Below are 17586 nucleotides of genomic sequence, written 5' to 3'. Positions count from 1 at the left end.
TGTTTTGGTTGTAAATTGAAGCCAACGGAGGAGGTTGGCTTTCATTTCGACCATGACTCACTGGAGGGGGGAGGGGGGCTGGTCAAGGGCTCGTCGCTCCCAGCAACATATTTAAAATAGGAAATAAACCAGAAGGATAATTAAACATAACGAGTGTTAATAACATCTTAAAAAATGCATTTAACAGTAGATTGCATTTTTTTTTTTAGTTGATTCATGTCATTTGAGTTGTGGTGTAATAAAAAAAAAAAAAAAAAAAAAAAACACGACTTCCGGTCAGAAAATGTGGCTCGCAGTGTTCAGTTCATAATTCAGCCTGCACACGCAGAAAGACTGGCGACAACACTGATATATTATTAAACCGACAGGGCGGGGTCTGAGCAGGACTAGGAAGTGGGACAGGAGCCCACATGAAACATACCCATCTTTTGTGCTCCACGTGGAGATCTCGTGGCGATGTGCTGCAGCCTGTTCCTGCAGGGCAGCTCCCCCACCACCACCACCATGCTGTCTCCCTCCTCCACCACCACCACCTGGGCAGTTATTGGGTGTTTTCATACATTTACCACAATATGTTAGATTGGTTGTGAAGGCTGTGCAATGCATTGAGAGGCTGCTGCATGTAGTTTACACATTTCAAGACAAAAGGCAGTTACTGCACACAACTTCCCATAAAATGACTGTAATATCACAATGATGCCTGTAGTCATTTTTTTTCCAGGAACAGGAAGTGTTTTTCAGAGGAACAAACACGTGTGAGATGTGTTTATTGCCTAGGTAGTGGATTTAAAGTGTTCAGTTAAAAGATGTGCAGGTAGAAATGGTGTTGCAGTTGTGCACACACATAGCTACAGCAACAACACAGAGGGGGCAAAAAAAAAAATCTAGATTAATATTTTTTTCTCATACAAGAATTAAAAAAACAACACATCCTTTTTATTTTACCAACACGCTTAAAGTTGTTTCTCTTATTTTGTGTCACTGCATAAATACTGAAGGCTATCTTAATAAGTCGTAGCTGTAAAGTTGTTGTAGTTGTATATTGTCCAGTGTAAGAACACTTTAATATCTTTATTCTCTTATTTTACTTACATAACAAACAATAACTGTCAAATATAGATTATTTATGTAGTCTATCATCACTAGTTTAAAAAAACAACAATTTGCTTTTCATCTGTGAACATGGTATGTTGTTTAAAGTCATATTTTGTCAGGATGAGGTGTAAAAATCCACTATGTAGTTTTGGGGAAGAAATTTTAATTAGACGAGAAAAATCTTCATTGACTGATTTTTTATACCTAAAAAAAACTAAATAAACAAGCTCTCTTTGTTTTCGTGACTGAATAAACTGAATAAACAAACTGACCTTAAGGAACAACACAATTTCATACTGTTTTACTTTGTTTATATGTGGCGGACCCTGCCACCTTTCTAGCTTCACACAGTGTTCTGGGGACCTTATTTTCCTCTGAGAACAGCTTCTTTATTCAGTTATGGAAACAATAAATATTTATGAGTTTGTATTATTACCTCAATAATATTGTCAAAAATAAAATTCAGAGTTTGAATTTCTTATGCACCCATTTAAGGTCTTATTCAAGATGTAAAATAAAGAATAAGAAGACTTGGACACTCATACATCAAAGTGCTATTGCCTCTGCAGTATGTTCTGTGGTAATTTTGGGGGACTGAAGTTAATGTTATAGTTTTCTGTGCGGCATGATGCTTAAACATCTTAATCTTTTGCCGTAGATAGTTTTAATAACAAAAATTTCCAATTTAAAAGGCACATTTAACCGCATATCAGCAGAAGTTTAATATCACCTACATCTAAATACATCTCACTATATTAGTCACAATCACACTCAGTGACTAATATCTGATCTATGTGTAATAACTTTTGCTTTCAGCAGGAACCAGTCAGTCTTGTAATGTTGCAGACACTGTTGGCCCAAGAGTCTTAATGCATGAGGAGAAACCCTTTAAGGAAATGGGATTTAACGATCGCTTTAGTGGTCAGTGTCACATCTACCTGCAGCGTGCTGCTGCACATCCTATCCACAAGTTTAAAGCTGCTGTGGAGACGAAAGACTTGCAAGGATTAAGCTATCACTGTTGGCTCTCTGTGGGGAACAGAATTGCTTCTTCACTGAGTTTGTTATGGTGTAAACACGTTATGCAGGTCTGTACGGTGTCAGTGCACAAGAGTTCATGCAAAAGACAGATGTTAAGTGCAGAATTGCATTGAAAAATAAGGCAATGTGTGAGTTTGCATTTTTTTCAGAGTGAAGCAGAGACTTGTAGGTGTTTTATTTCAGGAAGTAAGAGAGCAAAAAGGTTTGTTTTCAGCCTAAAGAATGATGACCCTTCACTGCTTTTGTCATGCAAGAAAATAAAAATTGGCCAGCTGAAAGCTAAATTAGATTGAATGCAAAATTCATCCCAGAGGAGCTTTTCATATATTCATATTAGATTATATCAAGGAAAGGAAACTTTTTAAATGTCTTCTTTCCCTGAAGTAACCCACTGAATTTAGTGACATAAAACCATTGTCAGTTTATAACATGTAACTTTTATTGGCAAGCAAAAATCACATTACATTTGTTTCATCAATTATATTCTATCACTCAAAACAAGAGCTAACCCAGAAGATACGCTTTAAATTACTTCTTCATTAAGTTCTTCAGAGAAAACAGATTATTCCCAATCCCATACACATAGGGACTGATGGATGTATAGGAAGTTGAGATAAAGAACTCCATTTCACCCCAATAAGGGAGGTCGGCAGGGCTAAAAGTCAGCTGAAAGATCAGGTAGAGAGTCCAGTCTACCTGGAACAATCCCATAGCTGCCAGAACAGCTATCGTGCTTCGCTGGAGCCTCAGACCTCTGCTCTTCCCGCCCAGCTGGCTTGAGCTGCTAACGCTCACCACCGGCGTCACCGTCTTCCTCTGGCTCAGCAGCACGGCGATGATGAGGCAGCCGGTGACCGTGACGATGATCAGAGGCAGCAGGTTGCACAGCGTGATGAACAGGTACTTGAAAATGCCGTTGAGTATGGGACAATAACTTTTATTACACTGAAAGAAGTCAGGAGGGCAGCCTATTTTCCTTGTGACGTTTTCTCCAGGGTCTTCAAGACTTATGGCGAAGATGGGGACACTTAGCAATATAGAGAACATCACACAGGCTCCGATCACCATCCAGGCCGACCTGATGCTGTCCAGGTAGATCGGGAGGTTGACCCTCTTGCTGGCGTCTCTCAGCTTCTGGTAGCGGAAGATGCTGATGAGGACAGTGAAGAGGATGCTGGTAATTTCCCCAAACACTGTCAGGAACTTGAGTGAGCGACACAACCAAATGTTAGAGGCGATGAAGGAAGTCTGGAGGACTATAATGTCGTAGATGTTTACGATGAGAATGTCCTCCAAATTGGCTGTAGCCAGTCCCAAAAGAAACAACTCAAAGGATTTAACCCGGGAGAACTTGGTCTGGACAATGCAGGCGATGAGAAATACATTACCCACAATTCCTATGAAAGAAATGCAGACTCTTATGCTGAAGAGGGGGAGAAGGGATCCAATCATTCTCGAAAAGAAGGATCACACAAAATATGTCACTTCTGTGTTCGTTTCACAGAAGCAGACGGTGATATGACCTCCTCAGCGCGGAGTTGGAGTGTGTTTTGCCTCTCCCCGCTTTGCCGCATCACTGACCAGAAACCCCTTGTTATCAAGTTCTCAAAGGTGGCAAGGACCTAGCTCTGTGATTGGCTGTGCTCATTATAGAGAAAGGAAAACAAGGGGATGCTGGAAACATTGGAGGCTGGGAATCATTAAAGTTTTACCTCTGAGCCTTTCAAAGCTTCATCTTGAGACCAGCGCAGTGTCTGATTTACAGCGGTGACATGTTTTTCCACTGGCTGACATCACAGAGTGCAATTCCTGCAAGAGCTCATTTAGATCCTATGAAACAAGTTCTCCACCTCACTTTTTTATCTTTTGGTGTTTTTTCCCACATGATTTATTGTGTCTGATGATACACTACTATGAAAAAATATCCACTTAATGACATCTTTCTTAACTTAACCATTACCCTTTTGCAAGCAGTTAATTTCTAAAGCTTCTAGCTCCCTGTTACCTCTTCCAGAAATGAAAAGAAATCTAACTAAGACACTGAGACAGAAATATCAGTGCTTGATTAAAGCAAGAGCAGTGATATAAATGGTTAGACCTTGAGAAACTTAGCAGCTTATCCGCCTTATATCCAAATTACTTGATATATGTATTTGTAATTTACCAGTAATTATTTTGTGTTTGCAGCTGAGGCTAATGAGTCGTGTCTCCAAACCAGGGCTGCTCACAGGGGGGCTCGTGGGCCGAAGCTAGTTCACCAAATAGGAATCAATTAGGCTCGCCAAAAATTAAAAATACATTTTTAATAATACAATTGGTGGCTGAGACAGAGACACCATTCACCCTATAACAAGACACTGTAGCATCAAAATGATTTTGCAGCTGTTATTTTGAGGTAAAAGAGTTACATAATGTTGCTTTAAAGTGTGTTTACAGGTCTTGAGGAGTGCTACACTGCATTTGTTAAAAAAACGTAGTATAAAGCCTTTTGTGGCTCCAGAGGAAGCTGCATGTAATCTGATAAACTGCCTCCAGTGATGTCACTCGGTGGCAAAGTTGCATTGTGGGTAATGTGGGTGCCAGGTTTTGAACAGCAAAGCACTCCTATACCACCGTTGGACTCAGTATGAAAACAATTTATCAAAGTCGATACAACAAAACAAGAGATATCGCCTTTTTCACTCCACACATCCATTTTCAAAACCTACATTACCCACAATGCAACTTAGCCACTGAGTGACATCACTGGAGGCAGTTTATCAGATTACATGCAGCTTCCTCTGGAGCCACAAAGCACATTATACATTTTTTTTCACATATGCAGTGTAGTGTGTAGGCCCATAATCACACTTTAATGTGTAAAATTGGCGGAGTTACCCTTTAATTATTTTTCTTAATCAGTCAGTCAGTCAGGGGAACTTGGGACCCTCATACCATTTTACAAATTAGCAATACAATATAATATGACAGGGGTTTGTGTTTGGCCCATTGCCCACCACTAAGTTTTCAGCGCTGGCCCTCTGAGGGAAACACACTGGTGGAAACTTCCTGTTTCAGGGTAAAAGCATCAGCAAGCAAATAAAATGAGAGAAGCGGCGTCCTTATAGACGCGGTCAAACCAATATGACGAGACTTAGATGACAAGCTCGTCTCGTTCACTTAACCACGATAAAGTGAGAATATGTACGCACATGTAGGTGTGTGTGTGTATGTTTTTGTGTGTCTGTGTGTGGTGGACAAACAAAGACGTAATGGGGCTTCTGGACCCTGCTGTTCACACAGGACCAGTTCATGTTCCAGCTTGTTTTCTTTTCCTCTTGTAGTGCATCGTCTTGTTAGCAGACGCTCCCTTCAGCCAGGCCCTGCGTCCTGATTCAGCTTAATTGTGAATCCCACTGTGTGTGTGTGTGTGTGCGTGTGTGTGTGTGTGTGTAATTAAGGGATAAGCCCTACACAGGCAATAAATGGGTAAACTGCGAGTTGTGTAACGAGCCTGGACAGTGTGGGAAGTTGTTCTTTGTCACGTTCCAGTAATTATCAGTCAGACCTGATCAGATGGGATTGATTGAAATCATTGTATCTGTCTGTGTCTGATTGCTTTTAGCTGATGTTTTAATGTAGCATTGTATTTCACTGCAACTCCAACAGAAATCATTGTGTCAGTCTGATGTGGTGAGATATGGGGTAGTCGGGGTTTTCCACGAATCATAATCCCGTCTTCCTTGTTTGGTTTCCACACTCACTGGACTTGGAAAACCCCGACCGAAATACCCCTTATTAGACTGAAACAACATAGGTTTTTGCATCGGGTTGGCATCACAGCAATTATTTTCGGCGTTGGCACATAAAAAAAAGTCTACAGCCACGCTATCGGCTCTGTGAAGCTGTACTTATACGCACAGCAGTGCTTTGGGCACAATATCAATGCTAACATGCTGATGTTTAGCAGGTATGTTTGTCATGTTCATCTTCTCAATTTAGCATGCTAACATTAGCTAATTTGAGTTTAAAGCTGCTGTAAGCGTTATTTTCTTATCACAATAAGTGTTACATAGCTCTATATTCCAACAGTAATCTTTGTTATAGTATTACGTAAGTAACCCATGACTTTTTCTGGTATCCCCGCCCACTTTATCCAATCAGGACAGAGAACTCCACAAGGAGGCGGTCCTGTCTGCTTTGCAAACACACTTGTTCTGGTAGCTACACCAGCAATGGCGGAAAGCTGCCAATTCCAGAGCAACAACGCTTACAGCAGCTTTAACTCAAAGTACAGCTGAGCTGATGGGAATGACTTTCACTTTGCAGGTTGCAAAGTACGGAGCAGTTTCAGCTTTTGATCTGATGTTGCAGCTAGATGAAAACTCAAGGTTGTTGAGAGGCCATGTTGAGTGTACCGAATGGTTATTCTTCCAATAACTGTTAAGGCTCGCACAAAACAAATGTCAGCCTCATGGTTGCGCAACAGGAAAAGTCACCAAATCAGTGTGGTTGAACCTCTGAGGACCATGAATGTGTGTTTACTGGAGAGCCTAACTGTGGTCTTTCTCTTAGAGAAGATTCAGCTTTTTTGTGTTTATGCTTCATAAAGGTCAGAATCCTGGTAATGAAACAGTCATTTTCTTTTTTGTGTAAGAGATTTTGACACGTCACCGTCTGAAAAGAGCAGGCACACTATCTAAATAGAGCAGAGTCGTCATCAATGACATTGTTAACACCTGTGGCTCTAATGTGACAAGTCAACATATCTGCTCTGATAGAGGCCTGAACTGTGAGTCACACAGTCTCTTTTTATAATGTTCCTGTGGATTATTCAAAGTGGAGACTTGGCCAATCAAGAATGAAGATCTGACTTTTACATGACCTTCATAACTAGAACCCAAACCTGAGAAATATGACTCAACTTTCACGATCACTTTGCTGAGCTGCATGTTGAGGAGTCACATCGCTCGGTGGAAAGAATTACATTTAATTGCCAGCTCGTCAATATAAAACGTGTTTGACACTTTTGGTGACACTGTTAGCTGTTCAGAAATCACTTGTCTGTGGAGTCAATTAAGGGTGTGAAACGGAGGTTATCGAGGAGACTCAAAAAACGAAACGCTCGGTTGATTTGGATCCTGTCTTGTGGTTTCAGACATCTGCTTTTTTTTCACAGCTACAGATGAATATTTATCACCAAGGTGAAAATCTTTGACTTTTGTTTCCAAATAAAATAAAATTTAAATTCACTTTTCTGAATCTGAAGAGCATTTTGTCCATTTAAAGTCTCTCTAGAACTGAGGGTGGCCATGTGGTCTGAGTGACACCACCTTTCAAGTGGGTTCAGACTCTAACAGCAACAGACGTCTTCATTAACGTGTCCTGGAGCAGCTAGCTGAGTCTGAACTCCGACCACGCATACAATTTTCCATGGATATCAATAAGACATTAGTGTCCCCCTTCAATTCATCCCCCAGATCCAGAGACTGACCAGTCCTCCTGTGCTGGAACACTAACCGGTCCATTGTCAATTACATTCAGACAATTTGATTGAACACAGTTTTATTTTGTAAATATGTTCCATGAAACCAATATAGAATAAAGTCTTAAAGGATACGTTCAACCTAAAATCCAAAATTCAGTCACTACTCACACCCATGTCGATGGAAATGTCTGTGAATTTTCGTAGTCACAACAAAAATCGTCGCAGCATTCCTGTGAACAACTGAAGATGTCAAATGTAAAAATAAAAAACAACCAAAAGAAAACATAAAATCCAAAGTAATTAAAGTCTCTGGAAGCTGAGAGATAACGATATTGAATATTTACACCCTTGACACACTGTCAAGCTCATGCACCCACTTCAGACTAACACTTTTAGCTTAGCGGCTACAGTAAAGAGTACCGCATTAAAAGGGGCTGTTAATAACATATTCTCAAACCAGTTTGGGATCTCGGGGCTTCTGGAGACCTGGATCACGCTGGACGAGCTGCATGGAGCCAAGTTTCTTTTTTCTTTTAAAAAAAACAAGTCCCCATCTACTTCACTTGTTTAGCAGAAGGCTGTTTTGCTGTGAAGCTCCAGAAATGTTTTGTGGACGACAAAACTTCACCTGACTTTTCCGTCAGCATGTAGGTGAGCAGGTAAAGACTGAATTTGACATTTTGAGGCGAACTGTTCCTTTAAAGTAGATTGTTTTTTAATAGGATTAGGTGTTAATACAGGGCCAATTCAACTTCAGTTACTTGACAGTACATTTTTATGGTGTCAATTTCTAAAAAATATATTAAAATGACATGGCAGCTGGGGTATCGGGGCCTCTTGTAGGTGTCGACCAGTGTGTCCCCATCCTGTCAGACTCAAGCCTCCACACACTGCTGGCTTGAGGCTCGTGTTTGATCATATAGAATAAAGATCTGCATCTTTATTGGGACCCATACTTGGAAAACTTTGGCACGGAGTCACCACAGGAGAGGCTCTCCTGGCCTGACTCCCACTTGGACGCACACTGCCTTGCGCACAGCTGCCTGACAGTCACCTCCGTGTCCAATTAACGCCGCGGCGCATCCCCCTCCGCGAAAAAAAGTTACCCGGGTGGATCCAAAACAGCCAAGCGGTTACGCGTGGATACCCCTTTAAAAGCCTCACCATGTTGCCATCACATGTTCCAGCACAGAAGTAGGATGAGGATGTTCTTGTTGTTGTTATGTAAAAAAACACATTTAGTTTCCTCTATAGTGTGTCATCTTTGGACCGGAGACACTTTTTCTGACTATTCCTACACTTTGTGTGGCAGGAGGGGAGGTGGTGGTGGAGGAGGAGGAGGAGGAGGTGAGGAGGAGGGGAGGCAGCCAGCCCACCCCCGTCTGTCAGCGCTGCAGTCAGTCATGTTGTGCTGCTAGTTGTTGTTCAGCAGACACACACACACACACACACACACACACACACACACACACACACACACACACACACACACACCGACTGGTGCGCAAACTGAAAGCTGCGTACAGTGTTAATGCCAAGTGACGGATATAAGCGACGTGTGTGTGCGTGATCTTGCGTGTGTGTGTGTGTGTGTGTGCGGGATCTCTCCAGCAGCAGCAGCAGCAGCAGCAGCAACACTCTGAAGGTTTTGCAGCCGTGCTGGCGTCGGAGGAGCGGATGGGATAGGGGAAGAAGAAAAAACACACATCCTGGAGCAAAAAGCCTGCTCGTCTTCTCGGTGAAGGAGTGCTGCGTGAAAGAGAGGAGAGTTGGCTCCTCTCTGCCTCTCGTCGGGGGTGTTTTAAAAAAAAAAAGAAAAAAGAAAAGGGGTCTCTCTCTCTCTCCCTCTCTCTCTCTCTCTCTCTCTCTCTCTCTCTCTCTCCGGGGTGGAGTGGCGAAACATCGGCGACACATTCGTGTTTATTTCCTCGAGTTGAGGCTGCAGCCGGACGAGCCAGGCGGACTTGTCTTACCTCAGCCATTTGGAAAAAACAAGGTGCCCTGACTGGCTGGCTCCCTCGCACCATTGCAAAGCAGACGGAGATAGTGCCCGCTGCACGGCACGGTGAGTAGCGGCTGCTCCACATTATCTTTTTCCTCGTTGAGCTTGTGTGTTTGTGTTGAGGCGGAGCGGGGCTGTGCGCGGCCAGCTCTCCGCTTTTGTGCATGCTGTTTTTGTGTGTGTGTGTGTGTGTGTGTGTGTGTGTGTGTGTGTGTGTGTGTACCCATGTCTGGAGGACGTTGCAGAGGCAGATAATGGCCATGATGATGAAGGAGATTCCCAGGGAGTGGTACTCAGTCGGACTGGCCGTGCAATGTTATCATAGCCACTACCCCCCTCCCTCCTCCTCCTCCTCCTCCTCTTCCTCCTCCTCCACCACCAGCAGCAGCAGCAGCCACCAAAGTGTAATACCAAAGCGATAATAGTGCTTTGTCCGCGGGATAGACTGACACAAGGTCAGTGATAAGGGGGCAGCAGCATAGTGTCAGGATTGGCTGCATGGATGCCAGATGTGGTCACCTGGATATCACACCCTCTGTGTGTGTGTATGTGTGTGTGTGTGTGTGTTGGGTTGGGTTGCAAACTTTATGGTATATACAGCTCTGGTATTTATTGGGGGTGTAATCTGGGCCTTTAACAGGCTACTTTGGGTTCAGTGAGAATAAACAAACGAGCCACTGTTGACTGAGAGAGGAGGAAGAACAGCCATTGGTTCATTCCTGCAGGTAAATGAAGAAGGCTTGCACACATGCCAACGCAATTAGCCCACATTGCAGTTTGCCAATTAGGTCATAAAAGGCAGTGAGCTCATCAGGGATGATGCTGTTATGACATCATAGATTAAGCCACCCGAAGCTGGGGGTTGCCAGTGGGTGTGAAGATCAGCTGACGGCTGATTGAGGGGGAAGAAGTGGCCACAGAGGAATCAGAGAGGGGCCGCCTCCATCACCGGATTATCATGAAACATGGACTTTTGTATGAAATCAGTAGCTTTGTAAACTTCACCGCTGATCAGGCTGTGCGTGAGGACTGCCTGTGTGAATGGTGACAGTTTCCTGTTTGTGTAGAAACTGACAGGAATCTGGAAACTCTGTTAAAATGTCACAAATGAATGCACTTTTAATTTCACTCTTTATTTTAATGTGAATGTGAAATACTGCATTACAAGTCAAAGTCTCACAATCAAAATTATACGTAAGTTAAAGTACCAAAGTATCAAAAGTTCAGATTCTGCAGAGAAACGGCCAACGTGACCGATAAATTCAGTGGTGGACTCAGCAGGGCGATGGCCCCTCGGTGCCCCCAGGGTCGAAAAGATGCTGTAAAAGTGCCCTCTTGGATGCCCCTATGGTAGCTAAAACATGATAAAGTGCCCTCTTGGATGCCCCTATGGTGGAAAAAACATGTTAAAGTGCCCTCTTGGATGCCCCTATGGTGGAAAAAACATGTTAAAGTGCCCTCTTGGATGCCCCTATGGTAGCTAAAACATGATAAAGTGCCCTCTTGGATGCCCCTATGGTAGCTAAAACATGATAAAGTGCCCTCTTGGATGCGCCTATGGTAGCTAAAACATGATAAAGTGCCCTCTTGGATGCCCCTATGGTAGCTAAAACATGTTAAAGTGCCATCTTGGATGCCCCTATGGTGGATAAAACATGATAAAGTGCCCTCTTGGATGCCCCTATGGTAGCTAAAACATGTTAAAGTGCCCTCTTGGATGCCCCTATGGTAGCTAAAACATGATAAAGTGCCCTCTTGGATGCCCCTGTGGTAGCCAAAACATGATAAAGTGCCCCATATATATTTAATATTGCCATATTGAGAGAAAAAAAAACCTTTTAATGGGGAAAAAAAAGATGGTAGAAACCTCAGGGAGAATCACAGAGGAGCAATCCCTCTCCCTGGACGGACAGACATGCAATAGATGTCGCGAGTACCGAACAGAACAACAAAATCAAATTGCGTTGACAGAATATCTGATACATATAATATATGTAAAGTGTGTGGATCCAGGAGGACGACTGAGCAGGCCGAGTCACACCTCTCCACTGTGCTGACCCAGAAGAGAGCAGCCACACAAGATAATAAGCCATAAAAAAGAAATCTTCAAAATAAAGAGAAATTTTCCAGAAGTACACATAAAGGAGATAGTAAAACAGAGCAGGGGTCATGACATGATTAATGAGATAGGAGCTAAGAAAAGCAGTAAAGTTCTGCTATGCAAAAAAATGTAATTAATGTTTTTGGATTTGGGAGTGAATCTCCACCTTTCTGCAAAATAAGCTTTTTAATGAGTCACCTCTGTACTAACTCTGGTACAAAGAGCTGCAGCTGTAGATGCTTCATGTCAATAAATAGAACCGACTCTGCAAACTGAGAAAATGTAAAAGGAGAATTAATGTTTACATTGTTTGTCAGAGTGACTGGTTGAGTTAATAGAACGTGTTTTCTTAAGTTCAGTGAACTCGACTCAGTTTCTTTTTACATTTTTTAAAACTCTTCTAATGAATTAATTAAATTCAGGTAACTCACTTTTGTAAAAATGTCTATATTAAAAGTTTAATCAAGTTTATATAACGCTTCATGTCTGTTACATATGGTGAAGTGTCCTCTCTTCAATACAAAATTTTAAAACATGACCTTCTGTGCAATGGTGCCCTCCGGCATACATGTGGTGCCCTTTTTATTTATTTTTTGCCCCTGCCCCTTAAACATCCTGAGTCCGCCTCTGGATATATTCAATTATTAGATTGTTAATACTGATGTTTCCATGTGCAAGTGTCATTTTACTGTTGTGGCTGGTTGAGGTGGATCTAGATTTAATACACAGTAGGTAAATATTACACATCGCCTCAGTGGGCTTTACAATCTGTACAGTGAACAACATCCTCCGTCCTTAGACCCTCGATTCGAGTGAGGAAAAACTTGCCATAATAAAATAATAAAAATAATTATAACATAAGCATTTGTTAGACCAAGAAGCCCTTCTGTTCAGTCCTCTGAAGGTGCAATATGTAAGATATGGCCACCTCTTAAAACACACTCCAACTAGCTCCAGCTAGGTTCTTAACATGCTAACATCAGTAGATGTTACACATCTCTGCAACACAATACATAATAATAATAATAATAATAATTATAATAATTATTATTATAATAGTTTGGGGTGAAACCATGATATTTTCTGTTCTGATGGTTATTGTTCTGTTAAAATCTCATAACTCTATCTATTAAATAACTGTTAAATAAATGTTGCAAAGTACAAAATACTTAAAATAAAACATAGTGTCTGAAATACTCAGTAACTTGTACAGTATTACAGTATTTGTGTAGATGTATTTAGTTACTTCCCACACTTGTTGATCAGTCACAAAATGATAAGATGTTGGCCTGGAGGAAGAGCAGATCTGAGTGTGCTCAGTTTAATAAGATGTTTCTCAATGAGTTAGTCATCTCGTTCTTTCTCTGTTTTAATAATCCCTGTTAACCATCCTCCGCCTCGTCGTAATTCTCTCTCTCGTTCACACTATGAGAAACGATTTGCTTCTTTTTTTTTTTCTGCCAAGTCTCCTTTTTTCTTCAGAGCCGCCACGAGACACGTCGTGCAGCGTAAATGAAAAAGCTGTGCTGCCAGGCCACTCTTTGACACACTAGTTTATTGTAGTTGAACATTAATCTTTTGGAGTTTCTTCAGCAGACTTGCACTTCACACCACGCAGCACCTCTCCACAGTGTTTCCTCTCTGATTCAACAGACCGCACCCCACCTCACTAAACCATCATAAATGTCATAAAACTTAATATAGAAGTGTTTTAATGACTCACACCTAAGACCCGTCATTAAAAAGCCATGCAGGCCTAATAACTGAGCCATTACTGTAAAGGCAGTCCACTGTGAATTATCAATGGGCTCTGCCAGCGTACAAATCTAATGCTTAAATCATCAATGGACTACGGGCCACTGGAGTTTTTGGATTAGTCGTATATTTTGGATATTAAAGGATCTATTCTTGTGCTTATTTTCATTAATTTTCTTCCATCAGCTGTGGATCATCATTCAGTTATGCTAATCATTTAACAGAAATAGAGTATTGATAAGATGCATTTCTGCAGACCTGTCCCTCAGTCAAGTCACTTGTTTATGTGGTAGAGGTGGAAGTACATTTACTCAAGTACTCGTGTACAATAATGTGCTCCTTGTACTTTCCCTGAGTATTTCTATTATATGGTACTTTATACTCCACTATATTTAAGAGGGAGTTATTGTGCTTTTTGCTCCACTACATTTTAAAAAAAAAAGCTATAGTTATTACTTATTCTTTTAAAAATAATCTATCTAATCTATACATATATATATACATATCTAGCTGGGGCCCTTTTTCACAGGTTTCAGATGTTGATGAGTTGTCACCACCTTTGTATGCCTAAACAAACTAAATAAACAAACTGTCTTCGTTTTCATGACTGAATAAACAAACTCACCCCAAAGGTCAACACAATTTCATACTGTTTTACTTTGTTATGTGGCGGACCCTGCCACCTTTCTAGCTTCAAACAGTGTTCTGGGGGGACCTTATTTTCCTCTGAGAACAGATTGTTTATTCAGTTATCGAAAGGATAAATATTTCTGAGTTTGTATTTTTACCTCATTAATATTGTAAATATCAAATGTTCTTCTCCAAAACTACATAGTGCCCCTTTAAGTAAAGGTTTTAAATACTTCCTCCACCACTGGATTTAGGTAAAGTGTACTGTGTTGTATTGTTTTGCTGATTTTCAACAAAATTATGTTCTGAATTGATCCTTCTATTGAATGATATAGTACGATAAAGCCTATAACCTCTGCTCATCAGTCACTACTAACTTACCTGTAACACTACAAATACACACAGCACAAATTGGTTTTAAGTGTCTGAAATCTAAACATAAAGTCTTCGAGCTGTTTGAATGTATATAGATTTCATTTAATTTGACTGTAACACTTTCTCAAACATTTTGTGCCTCCGTGTGTGTTTACCGGCTGTCATTTGAGCGGCTCCATACAGGAGCACCTCCCGATGAGAGGCGAGATTAGCGTCACGGTTGCTTGGTTTCATCAGAAGAGGCTTGTTTATGTTCTATCGCTGTCATTGTCCTGACGAAACCCTGTACCTATACACTCCACGTTTACACAAGTTCAGTTTTATGAAACAAATCACATCTGCTGGACTGGTTTCTGACCCATTAACGGCTCACAGTGCACACAACTCCAGACTCAGACCTTGAGAATAACATACATTCATACCACGTGTGGCACATTAAGTGTAGAGGCCCTTATTGTTGGATACATTTTCAATGCCCTGCTGTGCTCTTTGTCCACGGTAACTGAGTGTGTGTTGTCTTTTGAGGCAGCCAGTAGTCACGTATGCATGTGTGAACAGACGTTTGACTGTCTCCTCGTGGCACTTTCTGTGATCCATCCATGACTCGGAGTATTTTGCTTTTATTTGTAAGAAACCAGAAAAAAATAACTTTTCATAAACATCAGTTAACGTGAATGTTTATGATAACCATCATTATAAATTGTACATTTCTAGTTGTTGGGTGTTATTGACAACATCCAGCATTTCATCTCCCTCTTCTGTGGCGTTCACGTCACATCGCTGCTGTCGTTCGAATCATCCGCACCTTTAAGTGGTTGCCAGTTGCTGTCGCACTAGCTAATGTTGCTAAGGCTAGCTGGCAAACGTTTAAGGAAAAGAGATGCTTTTATTCTACACCTGTCTACCAGCGCTGTGGATGTATTATTTATAGGATTTCTCTACGTAAAAAAATATTAATATGACCTTTAAACTTTAGTTAATAATTACTTCACTGTTAACAAACAATTAAAATGCTTTAAAAACCATTTATTAAGCAATTCTTTGCTGTAAAGTTGCAACAAATGTTTATAATACTTTAAGAACGGTTAATAAATATTGTATAGTTCATCTATTAACATTATACTGACAGCCAATATAAAGTTGCAACTGCTGTTTATAAACCTTTACAAGTACTTAATAAATGGTTTATAAAGCATTTTATTGTCTGTTCGGTCAAATAACTATTAACACAAGTTTAATTAACTATCAATGTTATAATAATATAATATGATAATTATAAAATGATGTAATATAATATAATATAATATAATATATATTAGTAAGGCTATAATAAAGGGTTACCAAGTAAATTATTTCAGATCCTTTTAGAACGACACAGAATATGATTAAATTCCAGCTTTCTCTATTGTGGGTCTGTAACCACACAATATCATTGTGAATGAACAAAAGAGGTTTTGGGTCCGTCTGGCTACAACAACAGGATGTAGAATAATATTGAGACACTGGAAGTCGTCTAGCCCGTGTTGTTGTAAGGAACGGACTGAGCTGATGACAAAAAAAGGGAACATTAGAATGGATTACATACAGATCAACTGGGAGAGAAGCTTTTTTTTTGTTTTTAAACAAATCTGGGACTAATTTCTGGCCTTAATGTGACTGAATGTGTCCTGACACCTGGTATAATGAAGTGGTAGATTCGGGTGTAACTGGTGTTTTTAAGGCACTTTTTTTTTGTCTTTACTGGAGTCTTTGTTTTGTTGAGTTCACAGTTGTGTCTCATGTTGAGCTGCTTTACTTCCCTTAGTTGTTCTCTGATAGGATGGGTTTTTTTTCGGTTTCTAAAAAATATGAGCAAAAAACCCACCAAAGAAATGTTTGTGTAAGTAGATTTTTTTTTCCAAATGTTTTGACGAAAGCTACATCTACTTGAAATTCAAAGTACTTTTGGAAACAGCTGCAGGTAGCGAAGCTCAGTTTGTCTCTGTTAGCGTCTCTGACTGTTAGAAAATATGTTCAGGTGAATCATTGAATGAGCAAACTAAAACTCTAACTGGTGGCAGGAAAAAAACGATTCTTCTCGCAAAGTCTGTCTTTTTGTTGAAACATTCCTCCCCCGGAGACTTGAAAGGTGGCTGTAAAACACTGTGGTTTGCTTCTTCACAGAGAGCGAAGGATCCACTGTTAGTACAACTGATTCCACCCAGAGTATAAAAAAGCATCCACATAAGCTTCTCCAGCAGTTTCCTGCTGCGTAATCACTTCAACAGTCATTCAGAATTTCTGCAGGCTTGTTCTTATTGTAGGTAACTGATTGACTGTCACTCAAACGTTTAATCTATTAAAAAGACACTTAAGGCAGCTGGGTGAGGTTTACCGACTGTTGTTCAACTCTTTATTTTCTCTGAATGTGTGACAGTACTCAGAATTTTACTCAGCTGTGCTCCGTTTTGTAGAACAATTCTTCTGACATCTCATCGAACAAAATGCAGATTTTTGTTGAAAAACAATCTGCAAAAATGTTGATTTCTGGTAAGTCAGCAAAACAATTAAACAATATAAATTGTTTAATTGTGGAGTGGACTACAGTGTATATTATTACTTCCGCCAAGGAGGTTATCTTTTCGCCTGTGTCTATTGATTGGTTCATCAGATGGTTGGATGGTTGGTTGGTTGGTTGGTTAGTTGGATGATTAAATGGTTGGTTGGTTGGATGGATTGTTGGTTGGTTGGTTGGTTAAATGGTCGGATGGTTGGTTGGTTTGTTGGTTAGTTGGATGATTAAATGGTTGGTTGGTTGGATGGATTGTTGGTTGGTTGGTTGGTTAAATGGTCGGATGGTTGGTTGGTTTGTTGGTTGGTTAGATGGTTGGTTGGATGGTTGGATGGTTGGTTGGTTTGTTGGTTGGTTAGATGGTTGGTTGGATGGTTAGATGGTTGGTTAGATGGTTGGTTGGATGGTTGGTTGGTTTGTTGGTTGGTTAGATGGTTGCTTGGTTGGTTGCTTGGTTAGAAGGTTGGTTGGATGGTTAGATGGTTGGTTGGTTGGTTGGAAGGTTGCTTGGTTGGTTGCTTGGTTAGAAGGTTGGTTGGATAGTTAGATGGTTGGATGGTTGGTTGGTT

General features: G+C 40.8%; 1 protein-coding gene across 1 annotated transcript; it reads right to left on the bottom strand.

The window, feature by feature from the left end:
* Nucleotides 1-2664: 2664 nt before the first annotated feature.
* Nucleotides 2665-3588, bottom strand: ora6 (olfactory receptor class A related 6). The gene has a single exon (XM_073492472.1). The coding sequence runs from the start codon at nt 3586-3588 to the stop codon at nt 2665-2667; it is 924 nt and encodes a 307-aa protein (XP_073348573.1).
* Between the last annotated feature and the right edge of the window lie 13998 nt (nt 3589-17586).

The sequence above is a fragment of the Pagrus major genome, chromosome 22 (assembly GCF_040436345.1).
Source record: "Pagrus major chromosome 22, Pma_NU_1.0".
Classification (NCBI taxonomy): domain Eukaryota; kingdom Metazoa; phylum Chordata; class Actinopteri; order Spariformes; family Sparidae; genus Pagrus; species Pagrus major.
Note: the sequence above shows the minus strand (reverse complement) of the source record. Positions and strands in the feature narration are given on the sequence as shown.

What these genes read in the sequence shown, in the direction of transcription:
- ora6 (XM_073492472.1), bottom strand. Translation starts at nt 3,588, where the DNA reads ATGATTGGATCCCTTCTCCCCCTCTTCAGCATAAGAGTCTGCATTTCT.